Genomic DNA, 22007 nt, shown 5'->3' with positions numbered 1-22007 from the left:
AACAATAGAGACATTTTTAAAATATTGCTGAAAATCAAATCGCAGTTTCAGAACCTAGTCCTAACAGGATACAGAGAGGGCTGTATCTGCAGGGCACAAACCGTCAGCAATTGGGGCTCGACGTGCATTTCCTGTGACAAGTCCGCAGCAATTCCCCTCTCAGGGACAGGCTGCTCTGCTGTCCAGCAGTTCAGGTACAGCAAGGAAGAACCCCCCTCAGAGCACACGCAGCTCCCCTCAGCAGGTTCCCTCCTATCCTACTGGGGCCAGAAAAGACAGGCCACTGTCAAAAGCTATCTCTGGGCCCCAAATCTTTCTAGACCCTCCGTTGGCTTTGAAACACAGCCTGGGCCCTTTAAGAGGCTTCGCCTTCTTCATTTTCATCTTCGTCATCATCACCATCATCTAAACCAGGGGTGGGCAAACTTTTTGACTCGAGGGCCACAATGGGTTCTTAAACTGGACCGGAGGGCCGGAACAAAAGCATGGATGGAGTGTTTGTGTGAACTAATACAAATTCAAAGTAAATACCATTACATAAAAGGGTAAGGTCTTTTTTTTTTTTTTTTTAGTTTTATTCATTTCAAACGGGCTGCATCCGCGGGCTGTAGTTTGCCCACGGCTGATCTAAACTATCATCATCAATATCTCTTTTTGTGTTGTACGTTATAGTTTGTCAAGATCTAGCCCATCAAGTGCTTTATCTCATTCTCTCATTAACTCTAGAAGGCTGAGAGAGGTTCCAGCCTGTGCCAAGCTCAAGGCCACAGAGCAGGTGAGGAGCTGGGCCTTCGGACCACCATACATCCCCTCTTCTGCACAGGCTGCCTTACTCACATGAGCTCGCCTCATGCCTTCTGATTCGGCAGAATTCTTCACAGCTTTGGCAATGCAGATGGGGGTGTAAGGCATACAGCAGCGATGCTCCTAGGGGCAAAGGGCAGTAGGATGGGAGATCAAGGTTGGCTCCCCTCACCCAGACCAAGGCAACCACCTCTTCTCCTGGCACACCACACTTCAGACAAACCATTGGAAGAGCTTCCACTCAGGACCCCCTCAAGCTGGCCAAGCCATGGGATCCAAGGACCTGCTTCTATTGGTTGATGACTGAGCATAATGAAAGGGGCTTGTGAGCTCATCAAAAAGATGAAGTAGCCCATCCGGCATGGCTCAGCGGTTGAGCAATGACCTATGAACCAGGAGGTCGAGATTCGATTCCCAGTCAGGCACATGCCTGGGTTGCAGGCTCGATTCACAGTGTGGGGTGTGCGGGAGGCAGCCAATCAACGATTCTCTCTCATCATTGATGTTTCTATCTTTCTCTCCCTCTCCCTTCTTCTCTGAAATCACTAAAAATATGTTGTTTTTTTTTAAAAAAAGATGAAGTACATCAAACAAGGTATTTCGTTTCTATCACCTACACCCTGAGCTCTTTGAGACTGCTGGCTGCCAGATCAGCAAGATATTGCTTTTCAAGCTTCCATAGTTGTGGTGAGAGTTCCCTAAGGGATCAAGGTTAGACTGAAATAACCCCTTTATTGCTGCACAAAGGAGGCTTTTTCCAATGTCTGGGGACACACATGACTGATGAGGGAGGGCTCCTGCTCCTTCCCCTTCTCACTCAGGGCTCACACATCAGTACTATTATTCATGGTCTGACCTTGAAGGGCAGGGAAAACCCTTCCCCATTTGAGAACAAGTTTGAATCCAGCCTGTGTTATAGGGAGAGGGGCTCAGGACCACCTCACACTTGCACAGAGCTTCTCAAAGGCCTTTGCTCCCTCCACTCTTGTTATTCTCTCACACAGAGAGAAGGCAGGCGTGATCCCCACTTAAGTCAAGGAAGAAAAGCTCTGGGTAACTGAGTGGCTCACAGTGTGACGGTGGCAGGGGTGTGATGACAAGCCAGGTCTAGAGGCCCAAGCCTGGGCTTGTCAATGGCCACCTGGCGGCCAGAGGCCCAGGGAGGACAGAATGGTGACATTTCAGGTGGTTTGGACTCCAGTCCTGCCCCGGGCCCCAATTAAAATGAAGGGACAGGTATCGCCCAGCAGAAGCTCAGTTGAGGGCAGGGCTACCACTATTATTTGACCTTTGGCAAGTTGCCAATTCCCAAAGCTTCTCTGAGCCTCAGGTCTTCTTACTTATAAGATGTTGGGGGGCTGGGGGTGGAGTTATGTTCCCCAAACTTCAGGTTTTCTCATACCACCTGCACAGCTCTTACCCTGGCTGCCTACCCACTGCTCTCTCATTTCCTTAAAGCTTTTCTTTAAACTATCTTTAAATCAACTTAGTTTCTTAAACTCAACTTTGTCTTAAGAAATAATCTTTATATCACGCTATCACATGCTGGTTATATTTTTCCTAGCACACACTAAAACACTTTGAAAGCGGATACCTTTAAATAAACCAAAGTATTAATGTGTACCAACTAAGACCGTCTTTCGTACCACACTCCAGAAGGCACAGGACCCGGTGGGCTCTAAGGGCCCTGAGACTCTCAGGATGGCTCCGACCCGACAGCCAGTCCTGGGGGGTCTGCCTGACCGACCTCTGCTTCAGAGACAAAAGGCTATGCGATGCCAGAAGTAGGAAGGGGCCAGCCCGTGGAGTGTGGCAGAGTTTATCTGGGCTTCAGAAGTGGGAAGGGGCTGGCCCGTGGAGTGTGGCAGAGTTTATCTGGGCTTCAGTGGGGCTACCAACCTTGGGGATGGCCTCGCTCACAGCGTAGCTGGCCTTGTCGCTGACCCACACCTTCTCCTTCGGGGAGAGGCTGGTGCACAGAGCCTTGAGCTCATTCAAGATGGACTTGTAGGGAAGCACCTGGATTCTGTACTCAGCTTCCAGGCTCAAGTCAAGCAGCAGGTGCTCCTTCACGCTGGGGGCATCTATGCGGTCACCGTCAATGAAGAGCCTGCAGAGGGGCCACAGGTGAGGTCACAGAAAGAGGAAGGCTCATGGATGGGAGCACAGACCACAGGCAACAGGCTCGGCCCTCTGGCAATCAACACCAGGCAAGCTCCCCATTCCTTTCCCAAGTCCTGCTCTGCAGGCTGTGTACACTGTCCCAGTGTGTACTGTCACCATCCACCCAATTCCCCAAGCCAGGACCTGGGCACGGTCTTCCTTAATGCCCTTCCTTCCCTCCTTAAGCTCTTTAGACCAATAGCCTAAAAGCCTATCAAATCTGTCCAGCTTTAGCTCCAGCCTGTCCCAGTCACTGCCCTCGTTCAAGCCACTGGCATCTCTCAGCCTCCTAAATGGTTTCTCTGCCTCCAGCCTTCCTTCCCATGCTGTTTATCACAGCCAGAATTCTTTATAATTTATAAGGCTGATCCCTGTGATCCCACAGGGCCCTCAGGATATGTGGCCTCTGCTCACCTTTTGGCCTTACACTCTATGTTCCAACCACACTGACTCCTCTGGGTCCTCCACACACACTGTGCTCTCTCCTGCCCAGAGGCTCGGAAATGCTGTTCCCCACGCTTAGATCACCACCATTCACCTAGCCAACTCACAGGAACCCTTACTCTCTGCTTTGCTCTCCCCAAGAGGCTCTTGACCCCAAGTCCAGCTCAGGCTCCTCCTCTAACACCTGTATCCATCCGACTGACCAGCTGGTCCCTACTTAGGTGCCCAAATCCCCTGAGGAGACACTATCTCCCCAACTCTAACCCGGGACCTGGTCTGTCTCATTCACTCCAGCACCCAATAGAGGCCCTAGCACATAACAGGCACTCAGTAAACATGTTGTCTGCATGTAATAAGCCATCCCAATAGAAGAGTAACAGCAGGAACTTTATAAGATCAACTATGATTTGCGGAGGTGTGACTCAAGGGGTCTTCCAGCGTCATTCTGACCTCCAAAGTGACTGGGTTTGTTTGCACGTGAACCCAGGATTGTGTAACAGGGCCTTACACCCCCTTGCACTGGCTGCTCGAAAACTTGGAATCAGATGTGTGGCCTGAACAAGACTTTGCAGCAGGAATTCTGGGAACTAACCTCACTTGGTTTTGTTCAGATGTCCTTGCCTACTTATTCTTTTATCCCATAAGACTATGGAGACTTTCCTAGATTTCAAATCATCTGGGACAGAGGCAGGATATAAATTCCTGCTGTTAATGAAGGCAAGAGGGGGGAAGGGGCAGGGAGCAGGAAGGGGAAGAGCAGAATGTGAGGCAGAGGCTGGGGGGCCCAATCAGAAAGGGGACACTGGGGCTCCAAGGTGCTGTGGGGCAGACTCACTTGATCGTCTCTAGTCCTATGATTGCGTAGGAGAAAAATACCGGATTGTGCTCCACATCTGATCCTCTGAGATTGAACAGCCCTAAAACACACACACACACAAAAACAAACATGTCCCTGTCACCCGCCTGAGGGGACATTTGAAGGGGTGCCTCGCAGGGGAGGTGAGAGCTGTGGCTGCAGTGGAAGGGCTCAGCGGCATCTCTCAGAAAGGCAGACACCTCACTTCCTGCTTCCACCTCTGGGCTGCAGTTGCTCGTGTCCGCCAAACGAGGGCGCCAGAACTGTTTCTTAAGCTGCCGCCTCGCCGGCCCCAGGAGGGAATGGAGGAGTTATTAGTCAGAAAACACAAGAAATGCCCTTCAAACAAAGAGGGGCAATGGTCCGCCTGGTGGTGACCCGCCAGGCCTGACCGCAGAAAACCTCTGGCACTCCCAGCGAACGGGGAAGGAGCCAAGCACTGTCTCCCTTCCGAGGCAAACAAGGAGGGTGCAGAACTGAGACCCACCCAGGAGGCCCTCAGGACAGGGTCACGGAGCCCCGCGGAGGCGGAGCTTCCCGGCAGAGGAACAAAAGCATGAGTCAGAGGGGCCCACGATGAAACCTGAGCCTGCGGCCCACCCAGGGGTTAGCCCTGCAGCCGCTGGGTGTAGAGACCGGCCCACAGCCAGCCTCAGGGGGTTTGGTGAGGTCACTGCTGTCTGAGAAACTAGAAGGACAGGCAGAGAGCGCAGCTCTGGTCGCTGGGCCTCCAGCTGCCTAATGCTCACTCCTGAGGGCCAGAGTGCTCCGAGACCTGGTGCAAAAAGTGCTGCCGCTATTTTAAAAGAACGGCTTCTCAAAGTAAAGCAATGAGGCAACAGTTCTTGTCTATCAGACTAAACTAGCACTTTAAGAAGAAGAAGAAAAAAAAAAGATGGTGCCTGGGCTGGCCAGACTGTGGCACGAGGGGCCGACTCACATGCCCCTGTACAACCTCCCTGGCAGGTAAATGGCAAGGTAGGTCCAGGCCCCACCATACACATATTCTCTATTCTGTAATTCCACCACTAAAAGCCTACCCGAAAGGGGAAGAAAATGATCAGAAACTGAGACCCAAATTTTGATGCACCAAGATTTTGATGGAAGCATGATACTAAAATCGTGGGAATATTGGAAATAACCAAAGGTCATCTTTAGGGAAACGGTTAAGTAAATGGTGGTATAACCACATGCTAGGATATCTAAGAATCCTTTGACATCATGCTTTTACATGCTTACAGTATACTGACACATTTAAAAAAATCAAGCTACCAAATAATATACATGCACAGAATGTTCAAAGTGATTATCTCTGGGAAACAGGATTATTGGTGATTTTTTTTTTCTTCTTTCTACTTCCTCTGCATTTTCCACAATCGGAATGTGTGGGTTTTTTAGTAACAAAGGGGAGAAATTAGCTTTATCTGTTACCTTCTCGGGTGCTGAGGTTATGAAGTTAATTCGGGATGTAAACACTGATACAGTTGACAAAGCTTGGGGCTGGGGACTATCGGGGCTCTCACTCGTGAGAAAATAAAAAGTGAAGGCAGTGCCTCTTCTCAGCTACCCTGGGTCAAATCTGGTCAGAACACGGCAGACAGAACAGATGCCTTCAGTTCTGGGAGATAACAGAAGGTACTGAATAATTACATGCGGGTCATTCAAGGTTTAAAACTTGAGAAACTGCTACTCTATCGAAAGGCTTCACGAAGACCTTTTTCAGTTCCTAAGTTTTCTGAGGTAGAAATAGTTCTAGAATATTCTCACTGGAAAGAACTTAGGGCACCACAGGATAAGCAGATAAAGTAAAAATGTCTCCTATGACAGCACCTGTCCCCTGTAGAGAGACATGAGTGTTGACAGGTATACAATGTGAGGAGCAGAGTTCCTCGCTCACAGGAGTCCCAGTCCCGGGGAACTGGCCAGAGGTGGGCGCCTCCACAGATTCGGCCCCGGCCTCGGTGAAACACTGCTCAGGGCCAGGCTACCCATCCTCCCCCTTCTCCATCCCACTCGGCATATGTATAACCATTTGGTGACACAGTCTCCTCGGTATTCCCTGGCCACTCAGAGAGCTGCGTGGCCTGAGAACACGGATTCCCAGAGAGCCAAAGGAGAGATGAGGCCACATGCCCGCCCGGCACTCACACGCGATCTCATCCAGGGCGGTGACCACAAACCACACCACGTTCCTCTCGGCCATTTTCAACCGAAGGTCCGCAACCTTGTCCTTCCAGGAGATGCCTGCAAAAAACACACGGGCTTGCACTCCAGCCCTAGTCCCGGGACCCGCGTCCCAGACAATCTTAGCCGGCGCCACATCCCAGGGAGCGTGTTGTGTGAGCAGACGGAAACCTGCAATCGAGCCCTACACAAGAGGTGTGACTGTCCTGGCCACTTGACCCGCGAGAGACCTGTTGACCTCGCCAGCAAAACGAACTCATGTGTTTATCCAGCAAATGTCTATGAAGCAGCAAACTTCCCAGGCATAGATATCTGCCGGGCCGTGCTGATCACTGCTGTCACAGCTCTGAGCTACACCCAGTCCCTGCCCTCACGGGGCTTACAAGTCTAGAAGGGAGGACAGGCAATTAAACCAGCCATTAGTTGCGCTATTGTATAAAAATCAGTGCAACAGAGGAAGCCCTGGGAGCATTGACAACACAATCCCCTGCAGGGAGAACTCATCCAGGCTCAGAGGTCAGGGGAGTACCATCCACCACTTACATTCCTGGAGCAGCAGGGCTCATCTGTCGGTGCTAGGACCATGGGGTCCTCTGCAGCCTGACTCCGCTTCCAATCACACCTGCCCTGTAGGATAAAGGCTCCCTGCTGCTTCCCAGGATTAAATCTCCCCTCCCCCCCACCACCACTACCATCACCCACCATCAAGCAGCACTTGTAACTCTGGTTACAGCCACCTGTGCACAGGATAGGCATCTGTCCTATTCACCCAGCACCTCGCATGCTATTCCTGCACTCAAATGTTTGCTGAACCAAAGTTTTACCAGCAACATTTGTTCTCCCCTCTCCCACAAGCAATAGGCCAGAGCCTCTGCTTCAGTTTTGAAAAAAATTCAAAATACGCTGATGAAAATGTTTAGCTGACCTGGGCCCCTCAGTGGACCCATCCCCCCACGATCTGCTATACCCTCAGCGAGGGCATCGCAAGGAGAGAGAGCTGGGGCTGCCCCCACAACCAAACGCTCCTTTGAAGCTCAGCATAGGAATGTGATTTAAAACTTGGCTGAGAGTCCCGGCTGTAATGCTTTCTTCCCAGGACCCCTCTGGGCAATCTGCCTGCATTCCAGACATCCCCCTTCCACCTCTCTTCTCTGTCTGCAGCAAGGCTCCCTCCCCAGCAGCCCCACCTCCCAGGCCTTCCCCTCTGCTCACTGTCCCATAAACCCACACTTTCATCCCTACAAACTCTCACAGAATCTTCTCCTCACCCACCACTATTACACAGGCCACTACCCACACCCCAAAACCTGGGAAGCAGAAGGTACAAGAGGGCAGGGGGCCTGGGAAGGTAAGCCCACAAAATGCCAGCAGATGAAAAGGAAGTGGCACCTGGAAACCAGTATAAGACAGCTTATGGGACAGTGAGCAACTAAGTGGTAAAAACAAAACGAAATAAGCAAACATCTTAGCGGCACCCAAAGTCTGCCCCAAGAGCTTTGCAAGAATAAACTCTGACAAAGTAAGTGGTGAGTAGGTGGCAACAGTGGAAATAAATAAAGCTTTTGCTTTCATCAAATGCCCCACTGCACCAGGGCGGGGCAAAAACCTCCCATCACTCAGCCTTGACTTTGACTCAGAGGACCGGGATGGAGACCTGGGGACAGGGGGAGGGGACGATGGCGGGAGGCCCTGCTGGGCGCAGCTGCAGTTCTGACCTGTGTAATCCAGGCCCAGAGTGAGGAGGGGCTTGCACGGGCGCTCAGGACGGTCTGTCCAGATCTTGTCCACCAGGTTCTCCTTGACAGGAATGAGGTGGTGGCCGGCGCTTCGCAGGACCTTGGCCATCTTCTTCCAGTAATCTGAGGGGAAGCACACCGGCCCAGCCATGAACAGGATGCCCAGAACAGGCAGCAGGGCCTGGAGAGCCCGGCACCCTCTGAAAGGCGATCCTTCCGGGGCCCTGCGCTGGGTGTGCGGGATGAGAACTATAAAAGGACATCTTCACCACCAATGGCCTTCTCTGGCCTCAATGCCAGAATTCATCTCCTCACCGTGACCTTTACTGCGATGTCGAGTCGTGCTGAGCCCACAAATATTCCACAGCCCCCGAGCAAGCAAGGAGGGCGGAGAGGCGCCGAGAGCCCACTTCCTCCCCCGAGTGGAAAGGCCCCCACTCACTCACCTGTAGGAATGATTAGTGGGTCCACACCAACCCTGGATCCTTCCGGAAGCACACTCACCAGCCAGTCTTCCTGAGTTGGCGTGTCCTTCAGACCTACAGAGGGAAGAACTGATGAGACACAAGTCCCAGGGGGCCCAGGCTCAGGTCCCACCCCGAAGGATGCACAGCATGACCGCAGGGTCGTCACTGAGCGCCTCTAAGGTGGACTGGCAGGACTGGAAAATCTGACCCTTCCTTACCGCAGGAAGGCTGTGAGAAGTGTAAGACGGTCTGTAAAGGAAGCGTAAGGTAACGGTGAGAGAGGAGGAAAGAAGCAGGATTCTCATAAAACCCTGGTGAAAGTGGCATCCTGGGAAACACTGTGTCAGAGTGAATATCATCTCACCAGCCCGCAGTCACTTCATCGAAAGCTGATCACTGGGTGAGAATGTGGGTGGCGATAGGGTGAAGGCTGGGGACTGGGAGCTCCCCTTACATCCCACACCAGGTAAGGAGAACACACCCACCAGGTAAGGGAAACACACACGCCAGGTAAGGGGAACACACACGCCAGGTAAGGGGAACACACGCCAGGTAAGGGGAACACACACCAGGTAAGGGGAACACACACACCAGGTAAGGGGAACACACACCAGGTAAGGGGAACACACACACCAGGTAAGGGGAACACACACACCAGGTAAGGGGAACACACACCAGGTAAGGGGAACACATGCCCCAGGGCCCTCCCATCATCTGGAAGGCCGCATTGAGGAGAGCAGAGCCTGTCCCCAACCAGGCCTGACTAGAGGGCTATGCACGAGTCTCAGCAGCAAAAAAATCTTTCCTGAGATCTCAAGGGGGACACACCACTGTCCTTAACCAGGCTCCGGGACTTCCCAACTCCAGAGAAAGCAGCCTTTCTGTTTCTAAGAGACTACCCTTAGGACACCAAGGAAGCTTCAAGATATTCCAGTTTTTCTTTCATCCAAGCCATCTATGTTTGGGATATATACGTTTCAGTCAGACTTTGGCTAACCAATTAATAACTTGGTAAAATATATGCATATTTAGAGTGAAAGTGCACATATTCTACAACAGTGCTTATCGTTACTAGTTTCTCTACTGAGCACTGATAACCTCGTAACCACAGAAGGGAAGTTCAAAGGTTTAAAAGGAAATGAGCTCATGAATAAGTTCTACAAAACTTCCTGGAAGCTGAGACTGGGTTGTTATTTTGCTATTCGATTCTTTCCTATTTTTTTCCAAACCGCTACACAAGCCACTTTTGAACGACGTTTCTTTAATGCCCTGAGCGTAACTTTCACAGGATGAAATCGTGTCCTCCCGTGGCAGACAGATACTTGGCAAAGCCAAAGGATGAATCACTCAGCAATCAAACCCACCAGAATCTCCCAACAGGAGAGTCGCCTAAGGAAAGGGGGGCTTAGGGCAGAGAAGTCTCAGAGAAGAAACTAGAGGGGGGCTTGGAGGGAACAAGGCCACCACACCCCACTTCAAGGAGTGGGCAGACAGTATCGCTCCTCGGTCACCTGACCCCCAGCGTGCTCCCAGAACTCACAGCTGGAGCTCTGGGCCCCCAGGAGAGATGCCCACACCTCAGGGGTATGCCAAGCGATCCACTGGGTGCAAGCAGGAAATATGAGAGATTCCATTTGTATTTATTTTTTCTACAAAATAAAGAAGTTAATCTTTGCTCAAATTTGAAATACAGATGGACACTAGCACATAGATATACACATATATTAAGGGTGCATGAGCCATTAACAGAGGCATGCAATTAACAGTTTAGAGGCCTAGTGGCCTGTCCATTTATAATAGTCCCACAGCCCCAAATGCCTGTGTGTATGTGCATGTGTGTGTCAGAGAGAGAGAGAGAGAGAGAGAGAGAGAGAGAGAGAGAGAGAGAGAGAGAGAGAGAGAGAATGAGAGAGAGAGAGAGAGAATTACAATAAATCTATAAATCCATTGTCAGGACAAAAATGTTCCTCAGGCCTCCCTAAGATAAACAACACATTATCTATGTATATGGAGACTGTGGGCCCCACACAAGCACACACACACCCCTCAGTAGGCTAGCTGCTTGGATCTTGGTGTCACCTCAACTCAACTCTGCCAACAGCCTCTGTTTCCTGAACTGGGAGTCTGCTTTCCCCTTTACTTCTGACATCAAACAAGAAATGTCAGGTATTTGCCTCCTCTTCTCTCTCCCTCAGCCCTGGCAGCCCCCTTTCCCTCCTTATCTTCTACTCTCCAAGTTCCAAATTCAAGAGAAAGAGACCTCTGTACAGCCTCGAAAACAGTGATGGCGAACCTATGACACGCGTGTCAGAGGTGACAAGCGAACTCATTTTTTTGGTTGATTTTTCTTTGTTAAGTGGCATTTAAATATATAAAATAAATATCAAAAATATAACTCTTTGTTTTACTATGGTTGCAAATATCAAAAAATTTCTATATGTGACACGGCACCAGAGTTAAGTTAGGGTTTTTCAAAATGCTGACACGCCGAGCTCAAAAGGTTCGCCATCACTGCTCTAAAACCATGTTCCTGAAGACTACTTTAACGCAAGGAAAAGTCAATGAAAAACCAGAGTTTTTACACACACACACACACACACACACACGCACAACTTATTAGCCAATAAACACTGAACTCTATGCTTTCCATACATTATTTCTTTAATTTTCACCGTTTTATGTGGTACTTACTATTGTCACCCCATTTTGCAGATGAGGAAACTGAAGCCCTGAAAGTGGAGTGACTTGACCATGAAAGTCCCAGACCCGTGCTCCTGCCCTGGGCTCTGCTCCAAAGCTGAGCTGCCAGAGGCGAGTCCAGGATGCTCGGCGGGAGAGCTTCCTCACCTCTGTTGCCAATGGCGCCTGACCTTTATCTGACTCCGAATCACGAGGCAGCAAAGAGCAGTGGCCCCGGCGCATCGTCCAGCACATGGCAAAGCCTGGGATCAGCAGCACATCAGCTGCCCTCTCTGGCCCTCAGTTTCCTCCACTACAATGAGTATCCGGAACCGGAACCTTCCAAAACTGCACACACGAAGGTATGTACACACAAGGATGCTATTTTCTTGGTTTCCCTTGTGCCATGCACTGGACTGCGTCCCCTCAAAATCCGCATGTTGAAGCTCTAACCCCCAATGTGACTGTATATGGAGGCAGGGGTTTTAGGAGGTAATTAAAGTTAAATGAAGTCACAAGGGTGGAGCTCTAATCCAACAGGATTGGTGGCTTTGGAGGAGGGAAAGAAGATAGGCACCTAGCCATGTAAGGACACAGTGAGAAGTCCGCAAACCAGAAAGAGTGCTCTCACCAGACCCTGACCACGCTGCCCCCCTGATCTCAGACTTCCAGCCTCAGACTGAGAGAATAAAGTTCTGTTGTCAAAGCCACCTAGTCTCTGGCATTCGGTACGGCAGCCCAAATAGGCCAACACACCTTGGATTCTAAAAAGCGTCCATGACCCCATAAGAGAGTTAAGGTCCAGGAGGCCTGGCCAACTAAGGTTGGGATGGCCACGTGTCTACGCACCCATCTTCATGAGCGTCCAGTTGCTGTCCATCTGCTTGGCAGCCTGGAGAAAGTAGCGCCCATCCGTCCACATGGCTGCATGGTCTTCTGTGATGATGGCTGTGCCTGGAGCAAGGGAACGAGGCCATGAGAAAGGTTTCTGACAACTGCCCGAGAGCTGAACAGAATGAGAGCAGACGGGCAAGCACGGTGTGCGCACCAGCTCCCGTGCAGCCTGGCCACCCCCCACCACCCAGTGGGCAGGTGGCCTTTCACTCCAGGGCAGCCTCCAGGCAAGAGAAGGCAAAGCCCTCAGAGCCAGCTGTGGGCCAGGCTCTGAAGGAAACAGGCTGCCTGCACCCTGGTACCTGTGTGGCATGAGTCAACCCCAGGAGAACAGAAGACTGGGATCTAAGGCCAAAATGGCCTCATAATCCATGAGACGGAGAAACGGTTCCTGCTCAGCAATCACAGTGATCCACTCCACCAGATACCCCGAAGGAGTGGGAGACCCCCCGGGCCCCCGGGAGTGTTCGTGATGGCTCAGTCGGAGTGTGTGCCTCCCACCTCCACCTGCCTTCAGTTCCCACAGACCTGGCAGAGCTCAGGGCTTCCGGCAGAGGTGTCAGCCAGTCCTAAGTGCCAACCAACACAAGCACTTACATCAAAGGAAGCAACGGGCCAACTCCGGGGAGGGAGGGGCTCTTGCCGAGGCTAGCTCGCTTAAGGATGCGAGTCTGAAATGGGGACACCCTAAAACCCAAGGGCACAACAGCTTTGGGAACGTGAGGGCAGGGCACCAATGAGGCTCAGCATTAACCTTGGCCATTTACACCGGAAGTGAAAAGGAAGAAATCAAAAGCCCACCACCTGGAGAACTGAGCAGGACCAGTGAGCGAAGGTGGGGTGCTAGGGGTGCTGGGGGATTATTTGCAGTGCTGGTGGCACAGGTATTTTCCGTTTAAGTGATATGTTATATTCAAGAAAAGTTCCAAAACATTTTTTAAATAAAAAACTCTAAAGCTCTAAAAGCCACGGCATCAAGGAAAGGGTCGCTCCCGGGGGACCGCGGGGAGCTGGAGGATGCTGGGAACTCGCACGTTTCTGCAGGGGCTCGATGGGGAACGTCTGGTTTGCATTTTCTTCTTGGTGCTTTATCGCAGGCTGAAACTCGTTCCAGTTATTTTTGGGAGGCGAACAAAAGTGTAGAAAGAACAGAGAGAGAGTTTAGCGACTCACCCGCAGAGCCATCAAATCCAGAGACGAAGGCCCGCCGACAGTCGCACGGGGCAATGTACTCACTCTGGAAAACAAAAAGGACGAGGCATTGGACCCCAGTCGCACGCTGGCGCCGCCGGGCTCAGCCCTGTGCGAGGCCCACAGAGACTACACAGACTGGCGAATCCTTGGCACCTGCCTTCAAGGGACAGACAGGCTGCTTAGAAGGCAGGCTGAGCATTGGAAAAAAAATGAGTGCACGATACAGAAGACCCTAATTAATGCAGGGCTCAAAGAGCTTTTCCCATTTGTCTCTCGTTCCTCATCTGGAGAACAAAGCGAATCCAGAGAAACAGATCAAAACTGCTCTTCCCTCACCAAGATCTTACTCAAAAAACAAACCAAGAGTCTTCCCCCTTCCCGCCACTGACATTTAGGCATCTGTTATTTTTCTGAAAAGTAAGGCTGGATTTCTGTCTTCAGTGCCAGCAATTCTCTAACTTAAACCTCTCTGGGTATTAGCTTGTTTCTGCACTTCCTGTGTGTGTCCCTTTTCCCAGGTAGCGTCACCAATCGCTCCCACGCAGACAGACCCTGTCCCTTCCTGTTAGGGAAAGAGGGGAAACGCTTCCTCCAACCGGGAGGCGTTAGCAAATGAAACAAACGTCATGTCCAAACCCAGGTCCTCCCCAGAGGACAATCCCTTGCCTCTGAAGGGACAGGGGTGGGGACTGAAGAAAGTCAGAGGTTCTCAGTCCTGGGCAGAGGGTATGAGGCCACAGTGTGCAGCTTCTGGAATAGTCAATGGGACACAGGGAGTTAAGGCCGTTGCCTTGACACATCTAGTAAGTGGCAGAGGCAGGATTTGAACCTGGGCTGTCAGCTCCAGAGCCTGGACTCTGAAGCCTTCTGCCATGTTGCCCCCGTAGGACACATCATCTCATCCTCACAAGGACTCTCCAGGATAAGACCAACGGCAAACAAGAAAACGGAGCGAAGAACAGAATCTTTAAGTAACCTGCCCACTGCCAGGTCAATAGCAGGGCCCAGATCCACTTCAGAACAGAGCTGTGGTTCCTCCTCCTGTTAGTAGTTTCTCCCAAGCTAAAGAACTTGGCCGGGTTAGGAATGCTTCTCATGGGAAATGGGGCTTCTGGCTGGACCCTAAGTCATGTTAGGGGGTGCCCGTGATGTTAGGGGGGAAAGTGCTCATGTTCCACTCCTGCTGTGAGTGAGAGCTTCCCTTTCACCAAGGCAGCCACAGCACATCCTCGGACAAGCCCACCACCCAGAGAAGAGCCAGCAGAGAGAATCGTGATGGCAGGATGAGGGGCTCTGCGCCACACCTGCCCTCTACCGGCCCAGCTGAGTGGTCTGCGTCGAGTCTCATCACCTCCCTCGGCCTTAGGTCCTCATTCCAAGAAGGTCATTTCAGATTGCTGAATGCAACAGCAGGCACACGTTTAATCCCGAAAACATAAAGTAACATTTCATACATAGCACTAAAGACACAGAAAGAAATGGTGGTCAACAGTATGAACTGGAGAATCCTCATTTGTTTATTAACCCAGCAATCATTGGTGCAAGACTTAAAAAAAAAAAAATAAAGGCAAAAAAGGGTGGAGAGAAGTCACACCCTTCTCCTAGGACTGCTATGAGGAATAGTCAGTTAATGTTTAAAACAACTCTCCAGAAACCTAACAGCGCTGCACATTAGCAGTGGAAGAGGTAGTATTCATGTCTGCTTCCAGAATGGTGAAATGGCATCTAAGAGGCTGGGAAAACTAAGTTAACAAAAATAATCCTTACACTAAAAATCACAGTGTAATGGTGAAGACACAGTGGGGACACTATCGACGACAATGAGGTATCCCTGGCTTGGGGCTCTCCCACCTGTGACACACAGTCAGGACACTGGCTTGGGCTCTCCCACACACAGTGAGGATGCTGACGAAGGTCTGGCAGAGAAGGTACTGCTGATCTTGGCCCAGCTGGACTCCTTCATGCAGGGACACGTTTCTAGAGGATGCCCCTCCCCTATCTGGGCAAGCCTCAGAGGAGGGACAGGGCACCCATGGGGGTTTACCTAGAGGTGCTCATCAGCAAAGGCAAGAAGAAGGTTTCTCCAAAGGAAGGTAATATATAGGGTGTCCCCAAAAAATGTATACACACACTTTGAATAATTATAAAAGCAGTGTATTAAAATACATTTCATTTTCAAAATTGAGCTATCAGCTGTTAAAGTGTGTATACATTTTGGGGGGACACCCTGTATTAACAGCAGGTGGACATATTTGGTTTGGGATCAAGATGAGGTCTGGGGCAAGAATGTCTAGACATGACCTAAGTGGTCAACCCGCCAGAAAGACATCGCCTATGAAGCTGTCACCTCCACACCAACAGGCTCAACAGAGGCCAGACAAGCACTAGGCCCAGGCCTCCTACTCTTCCCCCAGCCATGTGCTGGCAAAGCCCAGGAACACTCTCCCTTGAGAACAGCAAAAGGTCAGAGCACGCAAGGAGCAAGGCACAGCAGCACAGCTTTTGGCTTCTTCTGCAAGCCCTCCACCTCTCTGCATCTCTAATGTCAGTACTCAGGCCAGGCCTCCATCATCTCTACCTGGACCACTGCCTACAGGAAGCATGTCAAACTCACGGCCGGCAGCACGCCTCATTTCCGTGGCCCGCCAGCCGCAAGTCTGACATGCTTGGCCTACAGCCACTCTTCACACACTCGGAGTGAGCCTTTCAAACTGCTGACCCACTAATCCAGGTTGGATTGTGCATAGAGACAAGGGCCGCCTGTCCCCAAATACTAAGGTAACTTTCCGTCCTTGGCATCTTCTTTCTTAAATGAAACCAAGTCAAGGTATGTGGGAAAAATAGCTTCATGCCCTTTCCTTAGTGTACAGCTGCTGAAAGGGGGCTTCCCACCCTGGACTTCACCTCCCAGGCCCCCTTGCTTTTAGGTGGGGGTGTCACATGACTAGTTCTCACCAATGAAATGTGAGTGGAAGTGATGTGTGGGTCAGGGCAGGAAACATGGGTGTGTCTTCAGCACACTCCTTGCCCCTTCCTCCAGCTAGGATGTTGGTGTCACAGGATGGAAAGAACCTGGATTCCTAAATCATTCTTCTTCCCGGTGGAAGAAAGTCACCCACCAACCAGGAACACTCACTCGGGACTGCTACATGGGCAAGAAATAAAGCTCCACAGAACCAGGCCACTGAAACCTCAAGATGCATCACCACAGCCAGCATCACTCTAATTAATAGTAGATAAAATCACTCTGGGATAAAAACCACCACCTCCCACCCCAGGGCAGAGTCTGTTTAAGAAATACAAAACAAAACAGGAAGCCGACTCCAGGAGGAATGGGAATAGGATCCAAGGAGTTTAGGAAAATCTGATTCATGTCTTCCAGAAGGAGGAACCATAAACACAGCCAAAAACTCCGTTGGCAGAGGCACCCCGGACAGAACGTGACCCTTTGACTAAGCCGATCCCAAGAGGATGGGGAGGATGAAGACTTCGGATTTCTCAAAAGCAAGCTGGCACAACCCCAGCCCCAACCAACGCTCCTCCTGGTTTGGGGCCAGTGGTGCCCACCAATCTCAACGTTGGACTTAGATGGTCCATGAAAGCCTTCAGATTACCAGAGAGAATGAACAACCCTTCACTGTAAAAGTCCTGCTGGGCCCAAACTCATTAATACCACACCCTGTTCAGAGTTTACACAGAAAAAACCCTTAGAGTTGCAGAGAAGCAGACCCCTGGAGTGCCAAGTCCTTGCGTAACTATGCATTTGGGGTGCATTTTCTCTCTAACACAGAACAGTGTGTGGGTGTCTGTGTTTGTGTTTTGGAAAATACAGAAAAGACAGACTTCAAGATTCCCCTTCATTCTCCAACACTCTCCCTTCCCCACCCATAGGAGAAACCCCAGCAACCCTGAATCTAGCCTGAAATGGAACAATTAGGAACAAGAGCCACAAAGAACAGCGGCCTCTCTATTACTGAGGAGGCTGCTGTGGCAGGTCGCACACAAAGCCAACCCTTCCTCCTTGTCCTCCCAGTCCTGGCAGGGACCCAGAATCCCACTTAACAGTCACCCAACCATGCCCCACCTCTTCACAGAAACCGAAACAAGGAACTCATGGCTTCTCGTTTCTTTCTGTGGGTGGCACAAGGAACACTTGGATTCCAAACTTCCCAGTGCCCTCTGCCATCTGCCTGAAGGTCCAATCTCTGTTCTACTTCTCCTCCGAACCTTGTTCCCCTCTTCTCTGCTCCTAAAGCCAGCACCCATGTCCAAGTGCTCTGTACCCCACCTCTGGGATCCTGCAAGAGCCTAACAGGTTTCTCAGCTCCCAGTGTTTCCCTTCTCCAGTCCACACAACACTGCTCCCTCTCACAGATCATGTCACTCCTTTGCTCAAAGACCTTCAATGGGTCCCTACTATCGAACAAAACCTAAACTCCTGACTCTGGTGGTCAAGGATCCCCATGACCAGTCATGGGTAGCTCATGAGTGGCCTTGACCAAGCCCCTATTTGTCCTTCTTTTTCAAAGTTATCATTACTCATGTTCTCCTATATCCATGGATTTGCTCATGGTACTTCTTATACCTCTATCTCCAAGCATTTAAATTCTACCTGTTCACATTCCAGTTAAATGTACTTTCTCCATGAAGCCTTCCTTGATCCTGCCAGCTTAATATATTCCCTCTCAGCTATGAATTCAGCCCATACTTTATCTTTCTACTAAAACATAAGCACAGTGAGGGCAGGAATTCAATCTTAAATTCATCTTTGCAACCCTATGGTACCATAACCACAAAGAGAAATGCAAACATTTGCTGACTCAAAGACCAAAAGGAGTAGATCCTGGAATCCTTTCCTCCTTCTGCCTTTCAGCCCCATAACATGAGGTCTCCACCCCTCCAAATCCACCTCTCCCATATATTTTTTTTTTAATCCTCACCCAAGGTTGTTTATCTTATTTTATTCTGAGAGAGAGAGAATGAGAGAGAGAGAGAGAGAGAGAGAGAGAGAGAGAGAGAGAGAGACATCAATGCGAGAGAAATATTGATCAGTCACCTCCTGTACATACTCCAACAGGGGATTAAACCCACAACCTAGGTATGTGCCCTGACTGGGAATCAAACCTGCAACCTTTTAGTATACGAGACAACATTTCAACCAACTGAGCCCCTGCCAGGGCCCTCCTATATTTAAATAACTAGTGTTCTCAGAGGTAAAGGGCACTTACTGAGTTGCTTTCATTAAAGATGGAGGTTGGGGGAAGGAAGGAGTGATACTTAGAATCATCCCTAAAACCTACTGGGTAAAGATCAATAATGACTTTGCAGCTGCTCTTCTGGCTGTCAGAGGATGGGACGGTCTGGATGGAGAGAAAGGAGGAGGCACAGACAATTCTGCTAGGAACAGAGTGTGACAGAGGAGATGGGTAAAGTGTGTCAGCAACAGAAAGGTCCAGACTTCTACCCCTCATTTGTCCACTAATTCTTCCACCATTTATTAAAAGCTGGCTATACTCACTGGAAACAAGGAAGCCAGAACCAAATCAACAGGCATTCAGTGGAACCCTACTGGACACAGGTCCCTATGCCAGGCCCTGGAGGACATGCTTGGTTGTGGGTTGACAACTAGAATCCGATAAACACGTTGGGTCTCGGGGGAAAGAATGAAATGAGAGGAGAGACTGATGCGTTCCTTCACCACCAACCCATCTCCACTCAGTACCTGGTGGGCATCCCCCGACGGGATGATGTAGGCCTGGATGGGCTCTGTCACATACTCCAAGTTCCTCATGGCTTGTCTCAGCTGCCGCAGCAGCTCTGAAGTTACCTTTGGAGGCATTCTGCCGTCTGCAACAACAGGAGAGTTTGTTTCAAAACCAGCCTGCCCCGTGCAACTCGATGAGTCTGCAAACAGGCCCCAGAGAAGCACCCGCTTTGTTCCGCCCCATTCCCAGAGGCAGCTTCAAAATGAACACCCCGCCATTCGACCAAAACCAAAGCTGCCCCAAAACTCTCCAGTTTACAGTTCTTAAATACCACTTCCAAACAGCCACTTGTGGCAAGAAAACTTGAGCTACTAAGACTAATCTCCAAATGGATTAGTTACCTCTTTCATTTCTAGGATTTATGCTACGGAGATCATTAAACAAGTACACAAAGGCGTAGGTGCTTATCTGTGTTTATAGTAGTAAAACTATGGAGGGAAAATACATGACTGGTTAAATAAATTGCCACCCATCCAACAGTACCCAATCAAACCATTAAAAATTGCATCGTTTCAGCCATTATGGACAAAGCTGCCATAAACATCCACATGCAGGTTTTTGTGTGAATGTAGTTTTCAACTCCTTTGGGAAAACAGCAAGGAGCATGATCGCTGTAAAGAGTATATTTAGCCCTAGCCGGTTTGGCTCAGTGGGTAGAGTGTCAGCCTGCGGATGGAAAGGTCCCGGGTTTGATACTGGTCAAGGGCATGTACCCCAGTTGCAGGTTCCTGCCCAGCCCAGGCCCTCCCTGGTCAGGGTGCATGCAGGCGGCAACCGATCGATGTGTTTCTCTCACATAGGTGTTTTTCTTTGTCTTTCCCTCTCTCTTCCATTCTCTAAAAATCAATGGAAAAATATCCTGGGGTGAGGATTTTTTTTTAAAATGTATATTTAGTTGTATAAGAAACTATCAAACTGTCTTCCAACCTGGCTGTACTTTTTTGTATTCCCACCATTAATAAGTAAAAATTCCTGTTGTGCCACATGCTTGCCAGGACTTGGTGTTTTGGATTTTGCCAACCCATTTTTTAACAAACAGAACATGTTTTACTTAACTAAAGACGTTCTGATGCACAATGCTCCAAGTAATGGAGTTACACTGAGGCAACTACACCACAGCTTATCCTCCAGGGCAGTCTCCCTAACTCACTGGGGCTTGTACCCGATTAGGTATGGACCCTTTTTTGGTTCTTTAACTTTTTCATCTGCTTCATTCTCCTTCATCACCAGCACCTTGGGCTTCCATATATCAGTCGAGATGATTTTCTCTAATAGAATCCCCTATGCGGAACTAGACTGATCTTGGGACTCACTGAACAAGTGCCCCATTCACAACCTGCAGCCAGGGCAGCTTCAGCCACAGGCCTCGGGCTCCACCTCCGGAGTCTCCGAAGGACAGTCGTACTCAAGGAGACGGCCGCTGAAAAAGGTCCTAGTCACAAGTCAAACATGTCCATGTTCCGTGCATTACAGCTGCTTCTGAGTACTTCTCATAGGGGCACCCTTTCCTTGTATCTGATGTCCTGAGCCTGTAATTTCTCACCTATCTGAGAGAGAGGGAGCAGAAGTACTGGGGCTGACCTAAGTTTATAGGTCAACACCTCCACTAAGTTCAAAATGAAGCCCACTGCGACCTCATCAGCTTGTCAGCATCTGAAAACGTTATTATGACACCTTCCAGGAGCTTCAAAATAGACTTAATGCGTTTCCAAACCATGCTTCTGAGTAACTTAATTCTTAGAGTCAAGAAAAAATGTAGACTTCCTTTGGACCAGTACTCCAGCCTTGACTGCATATTAGAACTATCTGGGGGACTTCTGACTTAATTAGTCTGGAATACAGCCTGGGCATCTGGAATTTTAAAAAGCAAATATATGATAGAAGCCAATATATTTTCTTTCAAGACCATTAATTTCTTTATAGGACCTGGCTTCTATTTGGGCACGCTCTGACTTAAGAACTTTGATGGCACTGACTGGGTGTTTATAGCATTGACTGTGGTATGTGTCAACATTACCAGCCACTAACTTCATCAGCAAAGTCAACAGAACCAATGGCAAGCACAAAATCCTCAATTACAAACTGTAAACCATCCGAGGCAAATGGAGCCAGCCAAAGACAGCCTCTGCTTCCTGGGACCACAATCCCTCTCCTCACCACCACCTTCTGACCTTCCTCACCATCTCCTGCCTCCTCAAAACCATCAACAGCATCAGCATTTTCACACTTCCCTCCACAGCGCCACCTGCCCCCTTCACCACTCTTGATGCTTCCCCTACTCCTTCCCCCTCGCCCTTCATGCCCTTCACATTTGCATGGTGTGCTTGAAAAGATGCAGCCACTTCTTTGTCACCTATATCAGACACAGTGAAAAAACTCCCACTACTGCAGTGGCTGAGGCAGTGTGTGCTGTGGCCATGGAAGCGGCTACCACTCACGTAAATGCAGTGAGCAAGGTGTTGAGACAGCTGTGGCCACAAGGACAACAGGTCTTGAAAAGAACTGAGTGGATGAGCAGCTAGAGCTGAGGAGGGGGCAAAGCTAGCACAGGTATAAGACCCAGCCATTGAGGTGGCAGCAGTTGAAAAGGCGGAGAAGATGGAGAAGATGAGGCCCGGCTGGGGTGGCTCAGGGGATGAGTGTCAACCTATGAACCAAGAGGCCACAGTTTGATTCCCAGTTGGAGCACATGCCCAGGTTTGGGGCTCAATCCCCAGTAGAGGACATACGGGGGCAGCCAAGTGATGACGCTCTCTCATTACTGATGTTTCTCTCTCTCCCTCTCCCTTCCTCTCTCTGAAGCCAATAAAAATGCATATTT

The 22007-nt window shown here is 50.0% G+C and overlaps 1 protein-coding gene across 7 annotated transcripts in view; it reads right to left on the bottom strand.

The window, feature by feature from the left end:
- The window catches only part of XPNPEP1 (X-prolyl aminopeptidase 1), a 45710-nt gene that overhangs the window by 14225 nt on the left and 9478 nt on the right, over window positions 1–22007 (bottom strand). For 6 of the 7 annotated variants that reach the window (XM_036336047.1, XM_036336048.1, XM_036336052.1 and 3 more), the window contains 9 exons: window positions 19144–19268; window positions 13401–13464; window positions 12183–12287; window positions 8634–8726; window positions 8167–8310; window positions 6416–6511; window positions 4247–4328; window positions 2704–2914; window positions 838–927 (listed from right to left, as the gene is read on the bottom strand). In XM_036336047.1, coding sequence (XP_036191940.1) covers window positions 838–927; window positions 2704–2914; window positions 4247–4328; window positions 6416–6511; window positions 8167–8310; window positions 8634–8726; window positions 12183–12287; window positions 13401–13464; window positions 19144–19268 — 1010 coding nt within the window. The remainder of the gene's footprint in view (window positions 1–837; window positions 928–2703; window positions 2915–4246; window positions 4329–6415; window positions 6512–8166; window positions 8311–8633; window positions 8727–12182; window positions 12288–13400; window positions 13465–19143; window positions 19269–22007) is intronic. The other variant, XM_036336051.1, reaches the window with a different exon arrangement.

Source organism: Myotis myotis, unplaced genomic scaffold (assembly GCF_014108235.1).
Source record: "Myotis myotis isolate mMyoMyo1 unplaced genomic scaffold, mMyoMyo1.p scaffold_m19_p_15, whole genome shotgun sequence".
NCBI lineage: Eukaryota > Metazoa > Chordata > Mammalia > Chiroptera > Vespertilionidae > Myotis > Myotis myotis.
Note: the sequence above shows the minus strand (reverse complement) of the source record. Positions and strands in the feature narration are given on the sequence as shown.